At 49.2% G+C, this 22,104-nt stretch overlaps 1 protein-coding gene across 1 annotated transcript in view; it reads right to left on the reverse strand.

The window, feature by feature from the left end:
* Positions 1–22,104, reverse strand: part of KATNIP (katanin interacting protein) — a 171,414-nt gene that overhangs the window by 65,443 nt on the left and 83,867 nt on the right. Inside the window, exons 12-13 of the mRNA XM_068968387.1 lie at positions 19,101–19,316; positions 4,969–5,106 (exon numbers count right to left, since the gene is read on the reverse strand). Of these exons, the coding sequence (XP_068824488.1) occupies positions 4,969–5,106; positions 19,101–19,316 (354 nt within the window). The remainder of the gene's footprint in view (positions 1–4,968; positions 5,107–19,100; positions 19,317–22,104) is intronic.

Here is a 22,104-nt window from a genome sequence, read left to right on the forward strand (position 1 = left end):
ATCACAAAATGTGAAAACCTATTATCAAGTCTTCTTCCTGAGCCCAAGACAAACATCGATGATCAATCACCTACACTAATCAATCCTGGATGCACCAGGAGGAAAGTTCCAGATCCTTCTCAATAGCACCCCAGGTAGCCACTCCCAAGCAGAGCCAACAAAAGAAACGCCAGTCTATTTGCTCCCTGAGATGTCTTTACTCTTAAGTCCCAGCTTCATCTACAAGGTGGGGCCTGACAACCTCTACTTGTAGGATGGGTAGGAGGTTAACTGAGATGATGCATTTCATCATCAAGCATCAAATGTTTACTGAGTAGGCTTCCCTGGTGGCTCAGTGGTAAAGAATCCGCATGTCAATACAGGAGACACGGGTTCCATTGCTGATCCAGGAAGATCCCACACGCTGCGGAGCAACTAAATCCCGAGCACCACAACTACTGAGCCTGTGCTCTAAGAGCCCAGGAGCCGCAACCACCGAAACCCACGGGGCCCAGAGCCCGCGCTCGGCATCAAGAGAAGCCACTGCGATGAGAAGCCAGTGCACCCCAACTGGAGAGTGGACCCCGCTTGCCGCAACCAGAGAAAACCCGCGCAGCAACGAGGACCCAGCAGAGCCAAAAATAAATAAATAAGTAAATAAAATTATTTAAGGAAAAAGTGTTGATGGAGCCCCTATTCGGGGCCTCATGCCTGCCCGATGCGCGCTATGCTGGGTAAAACGGCGGCCGTGATGAGCACCCACATCTGCGGGCTGCCCTGTGCGGCTGCGTGAACCGATGCTGGCTTCCCTGTCCTTACCCTGCCCGGAAGTCCTCTCCTCTGGGCCGGCTCCGAATCCCGCATTACCTAAGGAGGGTGACGGAGCCCATCCAAGTTAGCCCAAGGATTTCAACAGGCAGCAGATCTCCCAATAAGAGACTCCCATTCTTGCGGCACCTTCTTCTCTCATGCTGTGAATAAGCCTTGGCTGGATTAGTGCCTCACGTTCAACTTTGCTTCCTCGGATCCCCAGACGCAGAACACCCGTCTCAACAAGCCGTGTCCACTGGGCTGAGCTATGTTTCCCATTAACTCTCATTTTATCTCCTCTAAAACACACAGTAATAGCATTCTCTGGAGAATGTTAAATCGAACCAACCTGCAGCTGCATTTGTTTGTGCTTTCTGCCCCCAGAAAATGCTGGCAACAGATGGGTGTGCGTTATGTAAGTGGTGGCCCTGCCGGGGCCCGCGGTCCTGCACGGGCTCCTCTGTGTCGGAACACCCCGAGTCTCTGATCCCCACAGCTGGCTGCCCCCCAGAGCGCCCGCCACGACGCCCTGACGTCCTGGCCCTCTTTTCTATTCTCGGCACACAGGGAAGGCTGAGTGCAGGTTAAAGAAGAAAGGCAGGCTGCGGCCAAAGAGATGAAGCTTATCTCCTCTGTAATCCAGCACATAAAAATCCTCTTTTCTTGGCCTGAGCTGTATAGTCAATGACAGGGCCGGGCTACAGGGCACAGGCTTGAGCAGTCAGTGCTGTTTCATTACTCATTCCAGAAGATGCTGATGACCGCCTGCCAGGAAGTGTTGGGTGGACTGGAGGACCCGGCCTGAGATGCTGGGAGCCCACTACTCAGGGCTGGGGCTCCATCCCGGGCCTGGAGGACAGCCCCGTATACACCCTGGGTCAAAACTGGCCATGGGGGTGGGGCGGAGAACCTGATAGGCCCACAGGAACCTCCTCACTTATCCAGTGGTTTAGACTGTTTCTCAGATTTACACTTTAGGCATTTGTTTTTTAAAGAAAAAACATAAATCAGAGAAAGCGTTTTGTTGCTTCACTGAGGAGTGTCGTGTGTCAACAGAGCTGGCTGGGACTGTGTCTGCCACGTTAGCACCTAGATCCCCAGAGCCTAGCAGATGTTTATCTGGGAGCTGGAGGGATGGCTCAGTGGTAAAGAATCCACCTGGAGATATGGATTCTATCCCTGGATGGAGAAGATCCCCTGGAGGATGAAATGGCAACCCACTCCAGCATTCTTGCCTGGAAAATCCCATAGACAGAGGAGCCTGGGTGGGGCTAGTCCATAGGGTCACAAAGAGTCAGACACAAGCGAAGCAACTGAGCACACGCGGAGGGATGGCTGGGTGAGTGGGTGGGTGGAGAACCAGCAGGAAGAGCTCCAGGAGGGAGGAGAGGACGGGAAGGAGGGACCAGGCTCGGGGTCTCCTGGTTGGCCTCTAACCTGCAGTAGCACCTGTGGAAGGCATCTCCTGCTCTAGGTCACTCGTCTGGATCTCAAGGAGGATGAGGCAACTGCTTACGGGCTCTTAGGGGAATGAACTCATTCATTCATTAGATAGCCATGATTTGCTACTTGGAATAGAACAGCGGTGAAGTCTCAGGCCCTGCTCCCAAGATGCCCCCTGGGTGATGGGGGAGGCAGGTGTGTATCCTGATCTAGGGGTGATGTAACTAGTTCATGTGGTACAGAAGTGCACAAGGGTTGGGGGTCAGGTGAGCAGCCTGGAGAAAGTGATGCCTGGGTCTTCCAGGAATATGAGGCATTGACAAGCACCTGGAGTTGAGTGAGACAGGAGGGGCCAGGGACTAAAGTTGTGCCTACAAGGAAGGCTGGTGGAGAGCCCCAAGAGCAGCTGGCACTCTGGAGGGGGGCGTGAACAAGGGGCAGGTGCTGAGAGAGAGGCAGGCATGACATATGGGGATTAGGGGGCTCTGATGTCACACTCAGAGGTCTGACCTGGATTTTCTGGATCAAGGAAAGCCTTTGAAGTTTGAGCATTGGAAGGACTGATGCTGAAACCGAAGCTCCAATACTTTGGCCACCTGATGCAAAGAACTGACTCCTTAGAAAAGACCCTGATGCTGGGAAAGATTGAAGGCAGGAAGAGAAGGGGACAACAGAGGATGAGATGGTTGGATGTCATCACTGACTCGATGGACATGATTTTGAGCAAGCTCCAGGAATTGGTGATGGACAGGGAAGGCTGGTGTGCCGCAGTTCATGGGGTTGCAAAGAGTCGGACACTACTGAGTGATTGAACTGACTGAAGTTGAGGGTTTGAAACCATAGTCATGATCAGACCTCCCAGGGGCTACTGGAGACAAACCAGAGGCCTGGGCCTGGGATTAGGGAGAGCGGTTAGGAGGCTATACTTTTCCACACCTCTTTCCGTCCAAGTATCTCCCTCTACCTGGAGATACTTTCCCTTGTCTGCCTGGCTCAAGGCTTCTCTTCCCACTAGAGCTCAGGTGTGCTCTCCCTTCATACCTTCCCTGACCTCTTCCAGCTCGAGGTGGACACCCTCCTCCTCGAGGGTGCAAGCTGGGAACAGCCAGCTCTGGCTCAAAGATGAATTTGGTTTGCACTACATGGTGGTTTCGTCTTTCCAGGTAGCACAGTGGTAAAGAATCTGCCTGCCAATGCAGGAGACTCAGATTTGATGCCTGGGCTAGGGAGATCCCGTGGAGAAGGAAATGCAAGCCACTCCACTATTCTTGCCTGGAAAAGGGACACAGGAGCCTGATGGTCCCAAAGAGCTGGACACGACTGAGCATGCACGGATACGGTGGTTCCGGAAGAATTTAAGTTAGCTACTGACATTTGCAAACAAAATAGCTCAACTCAGATTTCCAGCTCCCTGGGAACGCTGGGAAGATAACAGCACTGGCTGGCATTGCTCCATAGCGAACATTAGTTAAAACTGAAAAACGGCCTGCCGCTAAACTGGGCCATGTGTTGGCCAGTCTGCTGCACTCCCCAACAGGCCCGTGTCTCCCTAACAAGACTGAGGCTGAGAATTGGTCCCCATTTATCATCTCGCTTGTACTATCGATTCCCTTATGGCCACTTATAAAGGAAGGTAGAATGTTCATGCCCTGCTTTCTATCAAAAGAAGGGAAACCAAGTCCTGTCCCTCCTCACTGACTGAGTTCCCTGCAGAGTCCCTGAGGTTTCTATCTGAAACCCATGGCACTCTGGGTTCAGCTTGATCAAGGTCTTCATCACACTGTCTCCTTCATCTATCTACATCACTTGTCTGCCGGCTCTTAGACAACGGATGCCCCAAGGCATAGACTGTGTCTTTATATCAGTGTCTTCAGAATCCATCGTGAAACCTGATGGTACCTAGGATGTGCTCAAGAACCAGTATTCAATGAAGGCATAAATGCAAGTGAATACGTGGAAAATAGCTTAGAGAAAGCAAGAATGAGGACCTGGGGGCGGGTAGTGGTGTGAGGGCAGCAAGAAGGGGAAGGGCTCTGAAATCAGAGAGGCCAAAGAGCATAGACATGAAGAGCCTGGCTGTTTGGAGTGGGGCGCACAGCAGGAGCGCTGGTACACCTCGGAACTGGCCGCACACACAGAATCTTGGGCCCGCCCTAGACTTGCTAGATTGTCGTTTTTCAGTCACTAAGTCATATCCGACTCTTTGTGACCCCATGGACTATAGCACGCCAGGCCTCCCTTTCCCTCACCATCTCTCGGACTTTGCATAAGTTCATGTCCATTGAATCAGTGATGCCATCCAACCATCTCATTAGGATCTGTATTTAATCAAGATCCCAAGGGGGTCATTGTGGATTATGGTTTGAGAAGCCCTGGTGAAGCAAATGGGCCTGGAGTCCAATTGTGGGGGTTCAAATTCTCACTCTGACACTCACTGGCTGTGTGACTTGGGCCACATGACATAATCTCTCCATATATCTGTTTCCTTATCTGTTAAAATGGAGCCTCAGTTCATGTTCCTCCAGTTTCCCCAGAGGCCCAACCTGCAGCAAAGGCTCTATTCCTGGGGGGGCTCTGACAGTGCAAAGTGAAAGTCCCCAGCAGGTGCTTGCTACACCCAGGCAATGGGGCCACCCGGTCCTCATTTTGCAGCTGGGGGAATGAATCCGGTTATGGAAAACGCTACGTGCTGCCATCAGTCAAATGCTCAGTGAGGAACTGGAGCCTGTTACTTACACCATCAGCCGTCCAGTAATTCCAAACCTTGATCTTGGTTAGACCAAAGTCGCGCAGCTGTCCCGTGTTGCGGATAACAAAAAAGAGCTGGAGCGGCGGGTGGAAGGGGCATGTCCACAGGGAAGGGTCTTTCTTGCCCTGAAATGCCAGCAGGAGAAGAACGTTGTTATGGTTAGCACATTTCTGCCTTACCCCACAGTAATCCTCCCAGTTTTGGATCAGGCTGCAATGCAGGAGACGTGGGTTCAATCAGGAAGATCCCCTGGAGAAGGAAATGGCAACCCACTCCAGTATTCTTGCCTGGGAAATCCCCTGAATAGAGGAGCCTGGCAGGCTACAGCCCATAGCGTCGCAAAAGAGTCCGGGACACACTGAGCGACTAAACCACCACCACCACCCACAGTAAATGAGCAGTGACTATGGAAACCAGGGAAGGATAAGGGTGGGAAGCCAGCTGCCCCCTGTACATCATCCCGGTGGCATCTTAGATCTCACCCCATCTGGATCGCTCTTGGGAGCAGGCTACTGACCCTCGACCCTGACCCCGCACAAAGCCGCCACAGGGGCCCCTCGGCCCTGCCAACCAGACTGAATTTAAATTGCAGCGGGCTTTATTTTAATCAACCTAATCGGCTTTGCGGGGAGAGAGACCCACCGAAGGGGGAAGGACGGGAAAAGAGCCACGAGGTGCGCTGGTTTGATTAACCTGGCAAACAGAGCCTTTGATTTTCTTTCGTAAAACCCTGTAGAATTTTAAAAATGTAAGAATAGAAAAGAAAGAACCTGGCTCAGGTGTCTGTTGGGACGGGGCCATGGCACTGAGCCTTGGGATTTATTCTGTTCCCTTCAGGGCTTCCAAGCCTCGGGACCCCCCGTGCAGTTTCCGCCTGCCGGAGAAGCTGCCGAGCCCACTCTCAAGGCCACAGAGGCAGAGAGGCAGGGCAGTCTGGCTGGCATTTTCATTCGCACCAAGATTTTGTATCATGAGCACTTGGGACAGAGGTGGAAAGGAGAAATGGGGGTGGGGAGGGGACTTCTCTCAGCTCCGGTCGGCTCCCCTCGTCTCTTTGGGCACCTCTTCTGCTCTCTGTCTAGACAAAACCCACAGCTGCTCCCCAGCATCTCCATGCTGGCTTGGCTTCTGTGCCTTTGCACAGACTGGGCTTCCATGTGCAATACTCTCCTGCCCTGGGGCTTCCCTGGTGGTCCAGTGGTTGAGAATCCGCCTGCCAATGCAGGGGACACGGGTTCCCTGGTCCGGGAAGATCCCAGGTGCCGCGGAGCAACGAAGCCCGTGTGCCACAACTAGAGAGTTGCATCTGCTCGTTGCAACTAGAGAAAGCCCGTGCAGAGCAACATTAAGACTCGGGGCAGCCAAAAATAAACAAATAGATAAAAAACAAAACCAAAAACACACCACTCTTCTGTCCTCACCCTGGGAAATTCAGCTCAAGTGCACCGTCACCCTCTCGGTCACCCTTCCCCTTGACACAATCACTCCCCCACCTAGGTGCCCATAGCTCCTCAATACGCCTGCGGGTATCATTTACTCGGTGCCCCACGACTCCCTGTCTTCAAGTCTATGTCACCCCCGCCATAACACACACACACACACACTCAGCTTCAAAGCTCTTCTCATTCATTCCAGAACCTTTAGCATTCAGCACAGTTCCTTGGCACCTGGGAAACGACAACAAAAACCTCTGAATCGAATTTCTGGAACAACAGTCGAATAAAGAAACGACTGAATACACGAATTTCACCTGCTAATATCTGTCCTCTCACGGAAACTTTATGTTTCTTTCTTTGGCTGTGGCGCAGGGCCTGTGGGATCTTAGTTCCCCAACCAAGGATTGAACCCACGCCCCCTGCACTGGAAGCTCAGAGTCCTAACCAATGGACCACCAGGGAAATCCCTCACTGAAACTTTCAAGAAGAGACTAAAACGATCTGGCCGGCAGAGCTATTTTGTTTAGCTCACTAAGTGCTGTTGTTGTTGCTTTCTGGAAAAGGCAACTTGTTGCCAAAATTTAAAGATGGGAAATATCTCCTGCTCCTCAGAGATAGATGCCTGGCTTGTCTATAGACTTAGAAGACATGGCAACACGGGGTCCCTGACAGCTGGAGCTGAGTACACTGCCCTGGTGGCCAGGGCCCCAGTCCCCAGCACTTACTACTGTTCTACACTCATTTTGCCTCCCTGGTTATGCTTTTGCCCGGCCCCTTAAATGCAGGCATTCAAGTTTAGGGTTCCTGCTTAGGGGCTGACAACCACAAATCCCAATAAGCAACATGCATCTCTGACACTGGCTGAAGTTGCCCCTTTTATCTAGAAGGGCATCGCCCTGTATCTGAGGACATCTCCATGGGCTCCCGTCCCCAGGACCGTGCCTGCTACTTGACAGAGCAGAGAAGGGGGGACGCTGGCTGCCTCGGGGGGTCTGCTGGCCCCCAGGAGACACGAGGCGCAGTCTCCAGCTGCACGGAGGACAGAGGTGGCTTGTCCCAGGGACAATGGTGCCTTTCAGGAGGGGGGATGCTGCTGAGATGAGTTCAAGGGCTTCTGACTTATCCTGGCAAGTTTCTTGAGCTCTGCTGGAACTTCTAGTGCTCTGGGCAGCTGCGAGGGGTCAGGACAGCACATCTCCAAACCCAGCAGGGATGTCTCATCCCTGCTCTGAGCTGGAGCCTAGAGTGGGTTGCTGAGGCTGCTTGACGATGGCAGAGATGGAAGGCTGACCCTTAGACGCCAGCGCAGGGACTGTAATTGATTTCCCATCACATTTCTGTCAGCGGGAGGGCTAAGCGGAAATCGTGCTGTTCAGAGTCAGAGAACGTTAGTCTACAGGTAACTCTGAACCTCATTAGCCACTGGGCCTTCTGACTCTTTCTTTCCACTGACAGAATGCCTGGGAGGAAGGCTGCGGAAAGCCACCAAAGGCTGACCCAAGGCTCACTGGGCAAACCTCCAGGTGCCAGCCCAGCAGGCAGGATGTCAGCTGCACCTGCCCATCGCAGGTGGTAATCAAGAGGGTCGAACAACAATCAGGGCACCTGGGCACTGCTGCTGTTATTCCATTGGGTTCCCTCCAAGCCCTGGGAGCAGGGAGATGGATGGTGAGTCACTGAAGGAAGATCCGAGTCCATCAAAGATGTGGTTTGCACATGTGGTGGAGTGAGAATTGTGTGAAAGATAGATTTATTTGTCTGTGCTGGGTCTTAGTTGAGGCAATCAGAATCTTTAGTTACAGCATGTGGGATCTCGTTCTCTGACCAGGGATCGAACCTGGGCCCCTGCACTGGGAGTGTGGAGTCTTACCCAGTGGACCACAGGGAAGTCCTTGGAGTGAGGATTCAAACTCAGGGTTTTCATTCACTCATTCAATCACTCTGTCTTGGTCTGGGTTCCCCCAGGAGCAGACCCTGAGGCAAGGATTCCAGTATAAGGAGTTGATTTAGACAGGGAAGGACGAAGGAGCTGGTGTGTATCCATACTCCAGTTCCCATCACTGTGCCCATACTCCAATTCCCATCTGCGAAGCTTCAGAGCTGCTTCCGGGGGCTCCACTCCCCGCCAGTTTGGACCTGCTGCAGCGGAAGCAAAGAGGGTCCTGGAGGCCAGAAAACAAACCTTCCATAGGAGAGAGGTGTTTGCTGGCAGGCGGAAGAGCAGCCAGCAGGGACCGCAGTGGGAGGGGTGAAGGACCAGGGCAGGCATCAGCGGTATCTGCTACCCACTTGCTCAACAAATCCTGAGTGCAGGGGATCCCGGCCCAGACAGTCCCGGCTCTGGGTGAGCAGAGGAGGCAAACAAGTCACATTGCCAAGGGATAAAAAAAAAAAAAAAAAACAAGCAGGGGGAAACATCTGATGAAGCAAACATAGGAGAATTATTAATAGCCACCAGAATGGCAATTTTAAAATCGACGGTCAGAGAAGGCCTCTCTCAGGAGGTCTCTTTCTAACTCCTAAGGAAGGTGCTGCTGTCTCCAACATTAACCCGACACAGATCCACACACCCTCAGAGTGATGCTGGACAGCCCTCAGAAGTAGCCTTGCTTTAATAAGTTAGCATCTTAAAAGGAAACAAACTGGACTTCCCTGGTGGGGAACCTAGAGCCTATTATGCAGAGTGAAGTAAGTCAGAAAGAGAAAGAGAAATACTGTATACTAAGGCACATAAACGGAATCTAAAAAGATGGTACCGAAGAATTTATTTTCAGGGCAGCGATGGAAAAACAGACACAGAGAACAGACTTATGGACATGGGGAGAGGGGAGGCGAGGGTGAGATGTATGGAGAGAATAACATGGAAACTTACACTACCATATGTAAAATAGATAGCCAACGGGAATTTGCTGTATGTCTCAGGAAACTCAAACACTGGCTCTGTATCAACCTAGAGGGGTGGGAAGGAGGATGCGGGGGACATTCAAGAGGGAGGGGATATGTGTATACCTATGTCCCATCACTTCATGGGAAATAGATGGGGAAACAGTGGAAACAGTGTCAGACTTTATTTTTGAGGGCTCCAAAATCACTGCAGATGGTGACTGCAGCCATGAAATTAAAAGACGCTTACTCCTTGGAAGAAAAGTTATGACCAACCTAGATAGCATATTGAAAAGCAGAGACATTACTTTGCCAACAAAGGTCTGTCTAGTCAAGGCTACAGTTTTTCCAGTGGTCATGTATGGATGTGAGAGTTGGACTGTGAAGAAAGCTGAGCGCCGAAGAATTAATGCTTTTGAACTGTGGTGTTGGAGAAGACTCTTGAGAGTCCCTTGGACTGCACGGAGATCCAACCAGTCCACTCTAAAGGAGATCAGCCCTGGGATTTCTTTGGAAGGAATGATGCTAAAGCTGAAACTCCAATACTTTGGCCACCTCATGTGAAGAGTTGACTCATTGGAAAAGACTCTGATGCTGGGAGGGACTGGGGGCAGGAGGAGAAGGCGACGATGGCATCAACGACTCGATGGACGTGAGTTTGAGTGAACTCCAGGAGTTGGTGATGGACAGGGAGGCCTGGCCTGCTGCAATTCATGGGGTCGCAGAGTCAGACATGACTGAGCGACTGAACTGAACTGAACTGATGGCTGATTCGGAGAAGGAAACAGCAACCCATTCTAGTATTCTTGTCTAGACAATCCCGTGGACTGAGGAGCCTGGTGGGCTGCCGTCTATGAGGTCACACAGGGTCGGACACAACTGAAGCAACTTAACATGGCTGATTCACATTGAGGTTTGACAGAAAACAACAAAATTCTGTAAAGCAATTATCCTTCAATTAAAAAATAAATAAAATTTAAAAATACTACCCAGAAGACTCCAAATAAAATAAACAGGTTATTTGAAGAAAAAAAAGAATTCGTCTGCCAATGCAGGGGACACAGGTTTGATCCCTGGTCCGGGAAGAGCCCCCGTGTACGGGTCAACTAAGTCCACGTGTCCGAGAGCCCATGGTCTGCCCCAAGAGACGCCACCGCAATGAGGAGCCTGAGCTCCACAATTCGTGAGTAACCCTGCCTGCCACAACTACAGCAAGCCTGTGCAGCAGCAAAGACCCAGCACAGCCAAAAATAAATACATTTTTTAAAGAAGGGAACAAACTACTGATGCAACAATTTGGATGGGTGTCAATGGCATTATGTTGTTGCTGTTGTTAGTTGCTCAGTCATATCCGACTCTTTGCGACCCCATGGACTGCAGCCCACCAGGCTCCTCTGTCCACGGGATTCTCCAGGCAAGAATACTGGAGTGGGCAGCCACTCCCTTCTCCAGGGGATCTTCCCGACCCAGGGATCAAACCTGGGTCTCCTGAGTTGCAGGCAGATTCTTTACTGTCTGAACCACCAGGGAAGCCTCAAGGGCATTACCCTGAGTGGGAAAAAGTCAGTCTCAGAAAGGTTACATACAGTATGATCCCATGCATATGGCATTTGGGGTAGGGAGGGTTGCTGTACAGCATGGCATGTGGGATCTTAGTTCCCCAACCAGGGATTGAACCCACATCCCCTGCACTGGAAGCATGGAATCTTAACCACGGGACTGCCAGGGAGGTCCCTATGACATTCTTGAAATGACAAAAATTATAGAAAACAGATTGATGGCCGCCCATGTTAGGGACAGGCAGGGGGTGGGATGGTTAGAAAGGGTCCCATGAGGGAATTCCTTTGAGGTGATAGAACTCTTCTGTATGTTGCTGTGGTGTGGTTACACGAATCTACACGTGACAAAATTGAAAAGAACGTATACACACACATGCACAAACAAGTGTATGAGGGTCTGCTCGTTATACTAATGTCGGTGTCCTAGTTTTGCTGATGTACTGTGGTCACATAGGATGTTACCACTGGGGAAGCAAGACAAAGGCACATGGACCTCTCTCTACCTTATTAAAAATTGAGGGATCGCTCTGGTGGCCCAGTGGCTAAGGCTCCACGCTTCCACTGCAGGGGGCGCATGCCCACAGAGCGTGGCCAAAAGAAAGGGAGATAAAATTCACATATACAAAACCACCACTTTAAAGTGGACGAGTCAGTGGCTTTTTAGTGTATTCATGAGGTTGATCTGTTTCCAGCATACTTTTATTGCCCCTCAAAGAAACCCCGCACCCTTTAGCAGTCACTCCCCATTCCTACATTTCCCCTGTCCTTGGTACCCACTAGACTACCTTTTGTCTCTACGGACTTGCCTATTCTGGACATTTCATATAAGTGCAGTCATACAACATATATGGTCTTTTATGTCCGACTTTCGTCTTTCAGCACGGTGCTGTCTAGGGCTTCAGCATGATGCTTTCTAGTTATCCAAGTTTATTCAGGACTTTGCTCCTGTTTACAACCAAATAATACCCCATTGTATGGACAGACCACAGGTGCTTATCCGTGCATCATTTGATGGCCATCTGGGTTATTTCCACCTTTTGGTCATTATGAATAACACTGCTATAAACATTTGTGTACACGTTTTTGTGTGAATATTTTTTTATTTTCTTGGATATATACCTAGAAGTGGAAATGCGTGGTCACATGGTAACTGTACATTTAATTTTTTAAAATCACTTATTTATTTGGCTGTGCTGGATCTTAGTTGCAGCATGTGGGATCTAGTTCTCCTCACCAGGGATGGAACCCTAGCCTGCACTGGGAATGCAGAGTCTCAGCCACTGGACCACCAGGCAAGTCCCTACATTTAATGTTTTGAGGAACTGCCAAGCTGTTTTGCACAATGGCTATGCCATTTTCCTTTTACATTCCCAACAGCAAGGTATGATGATTCCAATTTTTCCATATGTTTACAACACTTGTTATTTTTGTTTTCTTTTTTTTTTTTAAGTATAGCAAACTAAGGGGTACGAAGTATATCTTTATGGTTTTGCTTTGCATTTCCCTAATAACTAATGAGGGAAAGATTGAAGGCAGGAGGACAAGAGGACGGCAGAGGATGAAATGGTTGGATGGCATCACCGACTGGATAGACATGAGTTTGAACAAGCTCCAGGAGTTGGTGATGGACAGGAAAGCCTGGCATGCTGCAGTCCATAGGGTCGCAAAGAGTTGGACACGACTGAGTGAGTGAACTGAACTGAACTGAATGACTAATGATGTTGAGCATCTTTTCATGTGCCTGTTGGCCATTTGTAAATCTTTTGAGAAATATCTATTCAAAGTACTTTGGCCTTTTTTCACTGGGCTGTTTGTCTTTTTGCTGTTGCGTCTGAGTTCTTCATATATTCTGGATACAAGGCTCTTCTCAGATATATGATCTGCAAACAGTTTCTCCCTTTTCTGTAGGTTGTCTTTCACTTTCTTGATAATGTTCCTCAAAGCAAAAATGTTTTAAAATTTTGATGAGGTCTTATCTATTTTTTTCTTTTGTTGTTTATGCTTTGGGTGTCGTACCTAAAACTCCATTGAAAAATTCCAGGCTATGAAGATTTGTACCTATGTTTTCATCAAAGAGTTTTATGCCCTTAAAACTATAAAAGTTTCAAGGTCTTTGATCCATTGAGTTAGCTTTTGTAGATGGTGTGAGAGAAGAGTCCAACTTAATTGTTTTGCATGTGGAAATCCAGTTGTCCTGATGCCATTTGTTGAAACAAAATTATTCTTTCCTCATCGAATGGGATTGGCATCCTTGTTAAAGAACAATTGACAATAGATGCATGCATCTATTTCTGCAGTCTCAGTTGCACTCCATTGATCTATATGTCTATACTTAAGCCAGAACCACAAAGTCTTAATTACTGTGACTTGGCAGTAAGTTTTGAAATTGGGAAGTGTGAGTCTTCCAACTTTATTTTTTCCCAACACTTTTGAGGGCTATTCTATATTCTTTGAACTTCCATAAACATTTTATGAGCTCGTCAATTTCCACCAAAAAAAAAAAAAGGCAGTTGGAATTTTGATAGGATTACATTGAATCTATAGATTATTTGGGAGCATTGCCATATCAACAGTATTAAGTCTTCCAATCTGTGAACGCAGATATATTTTCATCTTTCATCATTTGGGTCATCTTTAAATTCTGTCAACAATATTTGATACTTTTCAATGTATAAGTCTTTCACTTCTTAGACGAAGTTTATCCTTAAGTATTTTATTCTTTTTGATGCTATTATACATAGAATTTTCTTAACTCCCTTTTTGGATAGTTCATCACTAGTGAGTATATAGAAATACAATTGATTTTCGTATATTGACCTTTTATCCTTTAAACTTGCTGAACTTGATTTTAGCTTTATCAGTAGTTTTTGCAGATTCTTTAAGATTTTCTTGATCCTTTACAATTTTTAAAAAGATCATATCACCTGCAAATATGGTTTATTTCTTTGTTTCCAACCTTTCCTAGCTTGACTTTCTTGAGTAGAATCTCCAGAACAGAGTTGAATAGAAGTGGTGAAAGTAGGCATCCTTGACCCATTTCTGATCTTAGGGGTAAACTTTTAGTTTTTCCCCATTCAGTATGATGTTAGCCACAGATTTTCACAGACAACCTTTATCAGATTAAGGATCCTTCCTTCTGTTCTTGGTTTGTTGACGTTTTTATCATTAAAGAATGTTGAATTTTATAAAATGCCTTTTCTGTGTCTATTAAGACGCCACGTGATTATTTCCCCCTTTATTGTATTAATATGTCACATTCAACCGACTGATTTTCATTTGTTGAAAGCTTTGCATTCTTGGAATAAATTCCACTAGGTCTTGATACATAAATCTTTTTATACACTACTAGATTTGATTTGCTAATGTTTTATTGAGGATTTTTACATCTATATTCATAAGGGCTAAGACGGGTCTGTAGCTTTCTTCTGATGGGTTTGTCTGGTTCTGGTTTCAGGGTAATAGTGGCCTTGGAAAATGAGTTGGGAAGTGGGCCCTCCTCTTTCATAGTTTAGGACAGCGTGTGAAGGACTGGTATTGATTCTTTAAATATTTGCTAAGATTCACCCATGAAGCCACCTGGTCCTGGGCTCTTCTTCTTTCTTTTTTTATTGATTACTAATTCAGTCTCTTTTCTTGCTATAGGTCTAATCAGATTTTTTCTTCCTTCTTGAGTCGGTTTTGGTAATTCATGTCTTTCTAGGAATCTGTCCATTTCATCTGGGATATCTAACTTGGCATAAAATTGTTCATAATATTCCCACAATAAAAGGGAATAAAAAATTCCGTTAAGTTTGGTAGTAATGGCCCCCTTTTGATTTCTGATTTTAGTAGTTAGAATATTTCCTCCTTTTCTTTGCTCAATCGAGGTTTATTCATTTTACTGATTCTTTCAAAAACAACAACTTTTGGCGTTGTCATTCTCTTTTCTGCACTTTTTTTTTTTTTTTACAATTTTCTGTGAGACTATAATTATTTTTTTACAAAAAACTTCAAAAATGTATTGCTCTCTGTGCTGGGAATATAATGTGACTAGGACAGACAAGAACTTACAGGTTGATGGGAGGAGTCAGATCAGAAACAAGCGAACAGGATCATTTTTTAGAGCTAGAAGTGCTCTGAAGAAAATGAGAAAGGCTGATGTGATAGAAACTGCGGTGGAGAGGGAACAGAACTCCTCCAGTTTGTAGAGTCAGGGAAGGTCTTACTGAGAAAGTGATAGCTGGGCTGAACTCTGAGTGAGGAGAAAGGAAGGAGCCACGTGAACATCTGAAGGAGGCATGCTCTGGGCAGAGGAGGCAGCAAGGGCTGAACCCAGAGGTGAGAACGAGCTTGGCAGATCAGAGGAGCAGAAGGGAGCCTTGTGGCTTCTGGAGCCTGGTGGGTGCAGCAGGCAGAGAGGAGCTGGAGGTGTGTTTACAGACAGCCTCCCGGATCACAGGAAGGCATCCCATTTCTCCCAGAAAGTCATGGAAGAGGTTTTAATCAGGGGAGGTAACATTTGTAAAAGCTCCCTTTGGGTACAGGGTGGAAAATGGAGTGGATGGAGCAAGAATGGAAGAAAGGAATGAAAGGCGGCTGTTTAATGTTCCAATGAGAGGGACTTGGGAGGAATCAATGGAAATGGAGAGAAGGGGACAAGTCCAGGCTCCGTGTTGGAGGCAGAATCAACAGGACGGGTTGATGTGCTTGAAGGAGAGGGGGGAGTGGGGCAATCAAGGAAGTGGTGAGCTTAGCAGCTGAGCAGATGAGAATGCCATTTTCTGAGCAAAAGGCTGCTGGAGGAGGAAGAGATGTGGCCCTGGGCAGGGGAATTGAAACTTAGGTTATAGATCTCTGAGGTTGAGACATGGAGGAGAAACTGACATTCAAGTCAGGAACTCAGAGAAGCAGACAGGGCTGGGTGCATAAATTTTGAGTCATCTTGAAGCCATGAGCCTGGGGGGAGGCCAATGAGAGAGATGGGGCAGGCAGGGCAGGGAGGAGGGTTTGCACCAAACACGGGGCACTCACACCCCCGACGTGTCCCTCAATCACATCCACTGAAGTAACTTCTCTTTCAAACCCAGACTCTGCTTTTAGGTACCATCTGTTCAGCTTCCAGCGGAGCCCAGCCACTCCACAGCGGTGTGGCCTGGGGGAGTCACTCGTCTTCCTGGAGGCTTGGTTTTCCCGTTTACCAAATGGGGAGAGCCATCCCAAAGTTCACGTGAAATTCAGCAAGGGATGTCCGAGGCCCAGTGAAACGTGATGGTTCTGAGAGGTGGTGTGCTCTGGTGGCCCCGGACCTGGCACACACGATGACTATCAGAGAGACCTCAGACCAGAATGGCAGGAGGAATCCAGCCCACCCATAGCTGGGCCCGGAGAGCCAGCAGCTTAGGGTGAGATAGCTGTCTCATGTCCCAGCCTCAAGGCCCAAAATTAAACAAAAAAAAAAAACACAAAAAACCCCACCAAAATCCTGGGCTAAAGTCCTTACTGCTATGACAAGGCAAAGCTCGTCAGCCTCTGCTAAGCAGAGGAAAGGGGAGAGTAATCATCAGAATTGGTCCCCATCAAATCCAATGATGCTTTTTATCGCCCCTGGTGTGCTCAATTCTGTACAGCAGACTTCCAAAATGTCACTCGCTGCCTTATACACAAGGGGGAGCAGAGAGGTTTGGCGAGGGCTGGTCCAAGCCCCAGCGGCACATGCGGGAGTCCACAGACTTGAAGCAGGCAGAGTGGGGAATGCAAGGCCAGAGCATCCAAGCGGCCGTGGCCCACGGGGGGACCTGTTTCCTTCACGGTCACATAGGTGATCTGTAAGAGGGCTCAGACACTGCTCTGTCCAGCCCTGTGGACAGGCGGTGTTTCTTGGCTATCTCACATCTACGCTGCCTTTCTTTCAGTAACAGCTATGAATTTCTTCAGGGAGGATTCCCTCCCTGCCCCACTGGGGCATCTTAGTGGGACTGGCACCAAGATGCCTGGACCTCCTAGTCAGGTTGGTCCATCAGCCTTCCTCTCCTGGGACTGGATATCCCCAGCAGAAAGACAAAATGACAAGTCATTTAAGCAACCAATCAACCGACAAAGAGGGCAGCCTCCCACCAAAAAAAATGACCAAACTTCCGGTGTTCAGGCATCCCTAGATGTTGCCAAGAATCCCCAAGTTTCCCACGGGGCCTGTCCGATTCTGGCCTGAGTCTCAGTGAATACGCCAGCTACGCAAGAGGTTTGCAACACATTTTCTTTCCAAAAATTTGCTATAGCGAGCCCGACTCAGGGTCTCTTGCTGGCAAAATAAGAATCACATGGATTATCCAGGCCTCCCACTCCCAGTCTACAGGAGGAGGGAAAAAGCTGACTCTCAGAGAAGGCAGGTAAGATGCCCAAGGCCACAGAGTCAAGACCAGAACCTGAATATCTAGAACCGGGGATTTCAAAGCCCTCCTTTCTGGCTTCTTTTTCTTTAAACAGGAATAATATTTGCTTCACAGAGGTGGCATTAGTGGTAAAGAACTCGCCTGCCAATGCAGGAGATGAAAGAGACATGAGTTTGATCCATAGGTAGGGAAGATCCCCTGGAGGAGGGCATGGCAACCCACTCCAGTATTCTTGCCTGGAGAATCCCATGGACAGAGGAGCCTGGCAGGTTACAGTCCATGGCATTGCAAAGAGTCAGACACAACTGAAGCTACTTAGCACTCGCTGTATTACTACTACTATGACTGGTAACAATGAAAACAGCAACAGCTGGTGTTTCAGAGCTCTTTCGGAGGCGTGGTGCCAAGTTCTTTATATTTACATTGATCCTTACTATTGTATCTAGGTAAGTGCCACTATGATCCCTGTTTCACAGAAGAGAAAACCAAGTAGATGTTAGGTAAGTTACTGGTGGTCATGAAGCGGTACGTGATTAAGCTTGGAGCCAGGCCTTTCTGCATCTTGGGTCTGTGCACTGTTATGTTTAAATAAGATTATACATACGACATACTTAGCACTGTGCCTGGCACAAGGCAAGAACTACAACTGTGGCAACCGTTTTCATTTTCAAATCTTTTTTAAAAATTAATAACTTGGTCTTCCCTGGTGGTGCAGTGGATAAGAATGTGCCTGCTGACGCAGTGGACACGGGTTTGATTCCCAGTCTGGGCAGATCCCACATCCCACGGGGCTAAGTAACCCCATGCACCACAACTACTGAGCCCACGCTCTGGAGCCCGGGCGCCGCAACTACGGAAGCCCAAGTGCCTAGAGCTTGCCCTCTGCAACAAGGGAAGCCACCGCAGTGAGAAGTCCGTGCCCCGCAACAAACAGTAGCCTTGCTGGCCACAGCTAGAGAAAGCCTGAGCGCAGCAACGAAGACTCGGCACAGCCAAAAATAAATAAATACATAAAATTTTTGAAAAAATCTAATAATTTGTTCTTTGGAATAGAAAAATATGTGTACAGGGCAGGAAATTTAAAAGGTACAAAAAAGCATCCCAGAGAAAGCCTTCCTATCGCCCCTGTCCCTTGTTCGGCACGTTCCGTGCCCCAGGGGCAACCTCTGGTCCCGTGTTCCGGGCCCCTCCCAGAGGTCAATGTGATGGACGCTGAAGCCCACAGCACAGTACGGACATCGGTGCTGGGCGGTCTGTCTCAGCTTAGCTCCGTCTCCCGTGTCCAGCTTGCAAGTGGCGGAAGAGAAAATGCCAGAGCTTTTCTTTCTTTTAGATATTTGAAAGAATGCAACGTTCTGTGTTTTCTAAGTGTATTCTCTGTGTCCCAGGGAAGCTGGGCCCGGAGGGGGTACATGGGCCCTGGGCCAGGCTGCAGGGTTTGCCCTTCCCGCACCTTCCAGCTCTGTGACCTTGACCAAGTCAATGCCCTTGTCCAAGTCTCAGTTTTTCGTCTACAAAACAAGGGTCTCAATGACGCTCCCCCTCCCCAGGTCCTGTGTCTGGTGGTGATGACTGGGTAAACCGCAAAGGTAGAGAAAGCGGGTGAATTGGCTCCTCTTTGTCCCCCAAACCCCAAAGAAAGCCCCATTGAGCGGGGATCTCGAAGAACGCTCAGGGAGCGGGGGGGACCGTTTGGAGGCTCTGCCTGTACCTTGTTCCCAGGCTCCTCCCCACTCTGCCCAAATGAATGGCTGAGACAATCACAACATCCTTCCCCTCCCCGCACCCACACCCTCACTATGGACTTGTCCTGGACAGAAAAAAATGCATTAAAGCATGAGGCCAAGGCTCACTCAGGACCGCCTCCACTTACAGCTAAGTTCCTGTTGACCAAGTGGCCCAGGTCCCCCGGCATGTCTGCGTTTCGGATATCCACGTCATGGGGCGACACGTAGAGCTTTGCGTTGTTCAGGTCGAAGAACTCAACTTCCGTGAGGCCCACCCACGACGTGTTGCCCCAGTTGGACAGGATTTCCATGGTCACGTAGATGGCATCTTTGATCTCTTCTGCTTTTGGTCCCGATTTATCCTTAACAAGAAGAAAGGTAATGCCACTGGATGAAAACAGGACAGGTGGAATCCAGCTCGACCATGAAATGACAAGGTATTTGGGCTCTCAGTGCCTCGGTTTCCCCATCTGTACAATGAGGATAAGAGAAGCACCCATTACAGATGGTTACCATGGAGATTTAATGAGCTCATATTTGTAAGGCATTTAAAACATAGTTACTGTGGGGATTCCCTGGCGGTCCAGTGGTTAGGACTCTCTTCTTTCCCTGCTGGGGCCCAGGTTCCATCCCTGGTCAAGGAACTAAGATCCCGCAAGCCACTCAGTGTGGCCAAAAAAGAAAAAGTTATCAGTGAACCCTGGCACTTAGTATTTTCTGTAAGAGTCCACAAATAACAAAAAACATTTAAAGGGATGTCCCTCGTGGTCCAGCGGTTAAGAATCCACCTGCCAATGCAGGGGACACGGGTTTGATCACTGGTCTAGGAGGATCCCACATACAGAGCAACTAAACCTGTGTGCCCTGACTACTGAGCCAGCGCTCTGCAACAAGAGAAATCAGCACACACCACAACTGGAGAGTAGCCCCCACTCACCGCAATTAGGGAAAGCCCGGGCGCAGCCAGGAAGACTCAGCGCAGCCAAAAATGAATAAAATAAGTAATAATAAAATAAAACTTAAAAAATGTTTAAAGGCAGATTCTTCCTGAGTATGCACTTTTCTCACCCACGACCAAGGGTTCAGGTTCTGTAGGCATGTCACAACTTCCGCTGAATTGGGCAGATATCTGGCCTGGAGAATTTCATGGACTGCATAGTCCATGGGGTTGAAAACAGTTGGACACCACTGAGCGACTTTCACTTCACTAGGGACTAAATTGTGTCACCTCCACCCCCCCAACGCGAATTCAGATACTGAAGCCCAAACCCTAATTGCTCAGAAGGGGATAAGGCCTAGAAAGAGGTAATTAAGGCACAATGAGGCTGTTAGGGTGGGCCTAACCCATTCTGACTGACGTCCTTCCAAGAAAGGACATTCAGACACCAAGAGAGACACCAGGGATGGGCAGGCACAGAGAAAAGGCCATGTGGGGACACAGTGAGAAGGTGGCCACGTGTGAGCCGAGGACGGGCCTTGGAAGAAAGCCCGCCTGCCAACACCTTGCTCCTGGATTGGTGAGAAAAGAAGTCTCCGTTGTTTAAGCCCCCAGACTATGGCACGTGGTTGTGCCAGCCTAGCAGACAGCCTATGTAATACAGTAGATCAGGGGTCCCCAACTTCTGGGGCAAGGACCGGTACTACCTGTCAGATCAGCAGCAGCATTACAGATTGGGGAAAAAAAGCACACAATAAATGTAATATGCTGAATCATCCCGAAACCATCCCCTCACCCCCAGTCCGTGGAAAAACTGTCTTTCATGAGATCGATCCCTGGTGCCAAAAAGGCTGGGCACCACTGCAGCAGATAACACAGGACGCTGGACAGGTCAGTTGACATCCCTCTGCCTGGATGGGGACCAGGAGATGACACCATCAATCTGACAATCCTATCCTGGAGATTAAGCAGGATACATGCGTGGCTCAGTGGGTAAAGAATCACCCTGCAATGCAGGAGACCCAGGAGATCCGGGTTCAGTCCCTGGGTTGGGAAGATCCCCTGGAGGAGGGCATAGCAACCCACTCCAGTATTCTTGCCTGAAAAATCCCATGGACAGAGGAGCCTGGCGGGCTACAGTCGAAAGAGTCGCAAAGAGTCAGGCACAACTGAGTGACTAAGCACGTGTGAATGCTCCAAGAAGGCCCAGTCAGCAGTCCCGGCCTGTGTGCCCTCTGTAAGTGGCCATTTCCGCCCATGTCTCTCCTCCACTGATTTTAATGCCCGCCTCCTTCTCGGGCAGGCTGTCTGGTCTGGGAGGGCGTGAACACCATCAATCAATGGCCATGCCGCGGAACGGCTTCCTGAGCCTGAGGCCCCTTGTCGCCCCGACCGCAGGGCCGGTCGCCATGGATCAGCCACTCAGAAAATGGTACCTTCCCCACATACACATGCCCTCTCTTAATTAGCACTGTAATCTGCGACGGTCCTGTGAGCAGGAAGCTGAGCAAATGAACAGCAACTGTTCCCTACTTATTTTTTTTAATTAATAGCCAGCGAGACGTGCTAGCGCTCTCAGCGTGCGTTTGGATGAGCCTTGATTGCCAGGCGATGGGCGGGGGATGCGGAGGGAGGGAGGTCAGCTCCCCGCTACCGGAGGGAACGTAGGGCCTGTTTTTATTAGCAGACCCCACGGCTTCCTCCTTCTCTGCCACGGGCCCATGTGGAGCCAGGGCCAAACCCTCTGTTGCCTTGGGCCTGAGTCCCAGGCTGGCAGCTAAGGTGATAAAACTCTACTGGCCCGACTCAAGGCGTGAGGATTGGGAGGTTAATGAACTCGTGTTTAGGAGGCGCATCCGCTGCCCGGTGAGCCGCGTGGGAGGCGTGAAGAAGTGGGGCTGGTCACTGCGGCTGTGGGCCGTCGGAGGGAGGCCAGATGGGAGGCGAGCTGCCCCCTGGGAGGGGCTGCTGGATCTCATGCCCAGTGCAATCTTAAGTGTGTGAACGCCCTCAGCAGCGTTTCTAAATGAAGAAGCTGAAGGGTCTGTTAACTAAGGAAGTGTCCCAAGTTGTCGGTGCTGCAACCTGATGGCGAGTCCTGCTCGATTTAGGAGGGAGGGCTGTGAGGCGAACACTGGCTGGGAAGCTTCTGGACCCTGGTATCACTGCCCCCCTTTCACCAAGACCACCTGCTTTTCTTTTGTCAAAGTTGC

The sequence above is a fragment of the Capricornis sumatraensis genome, chromosome 3 (assembly GCF_032405125.1).
Source record: "Capricornis sumatraensis isolate serow.1 chromosome 3, serow.2, whole genome shotgun sequence".
Classification (NCBI taxonomy): Eukaryota; Metazoa; Chordata; class Mammalia; order Artiodactyla; family Bovidae; genus Capricornis; species Capricornis sumatraensis.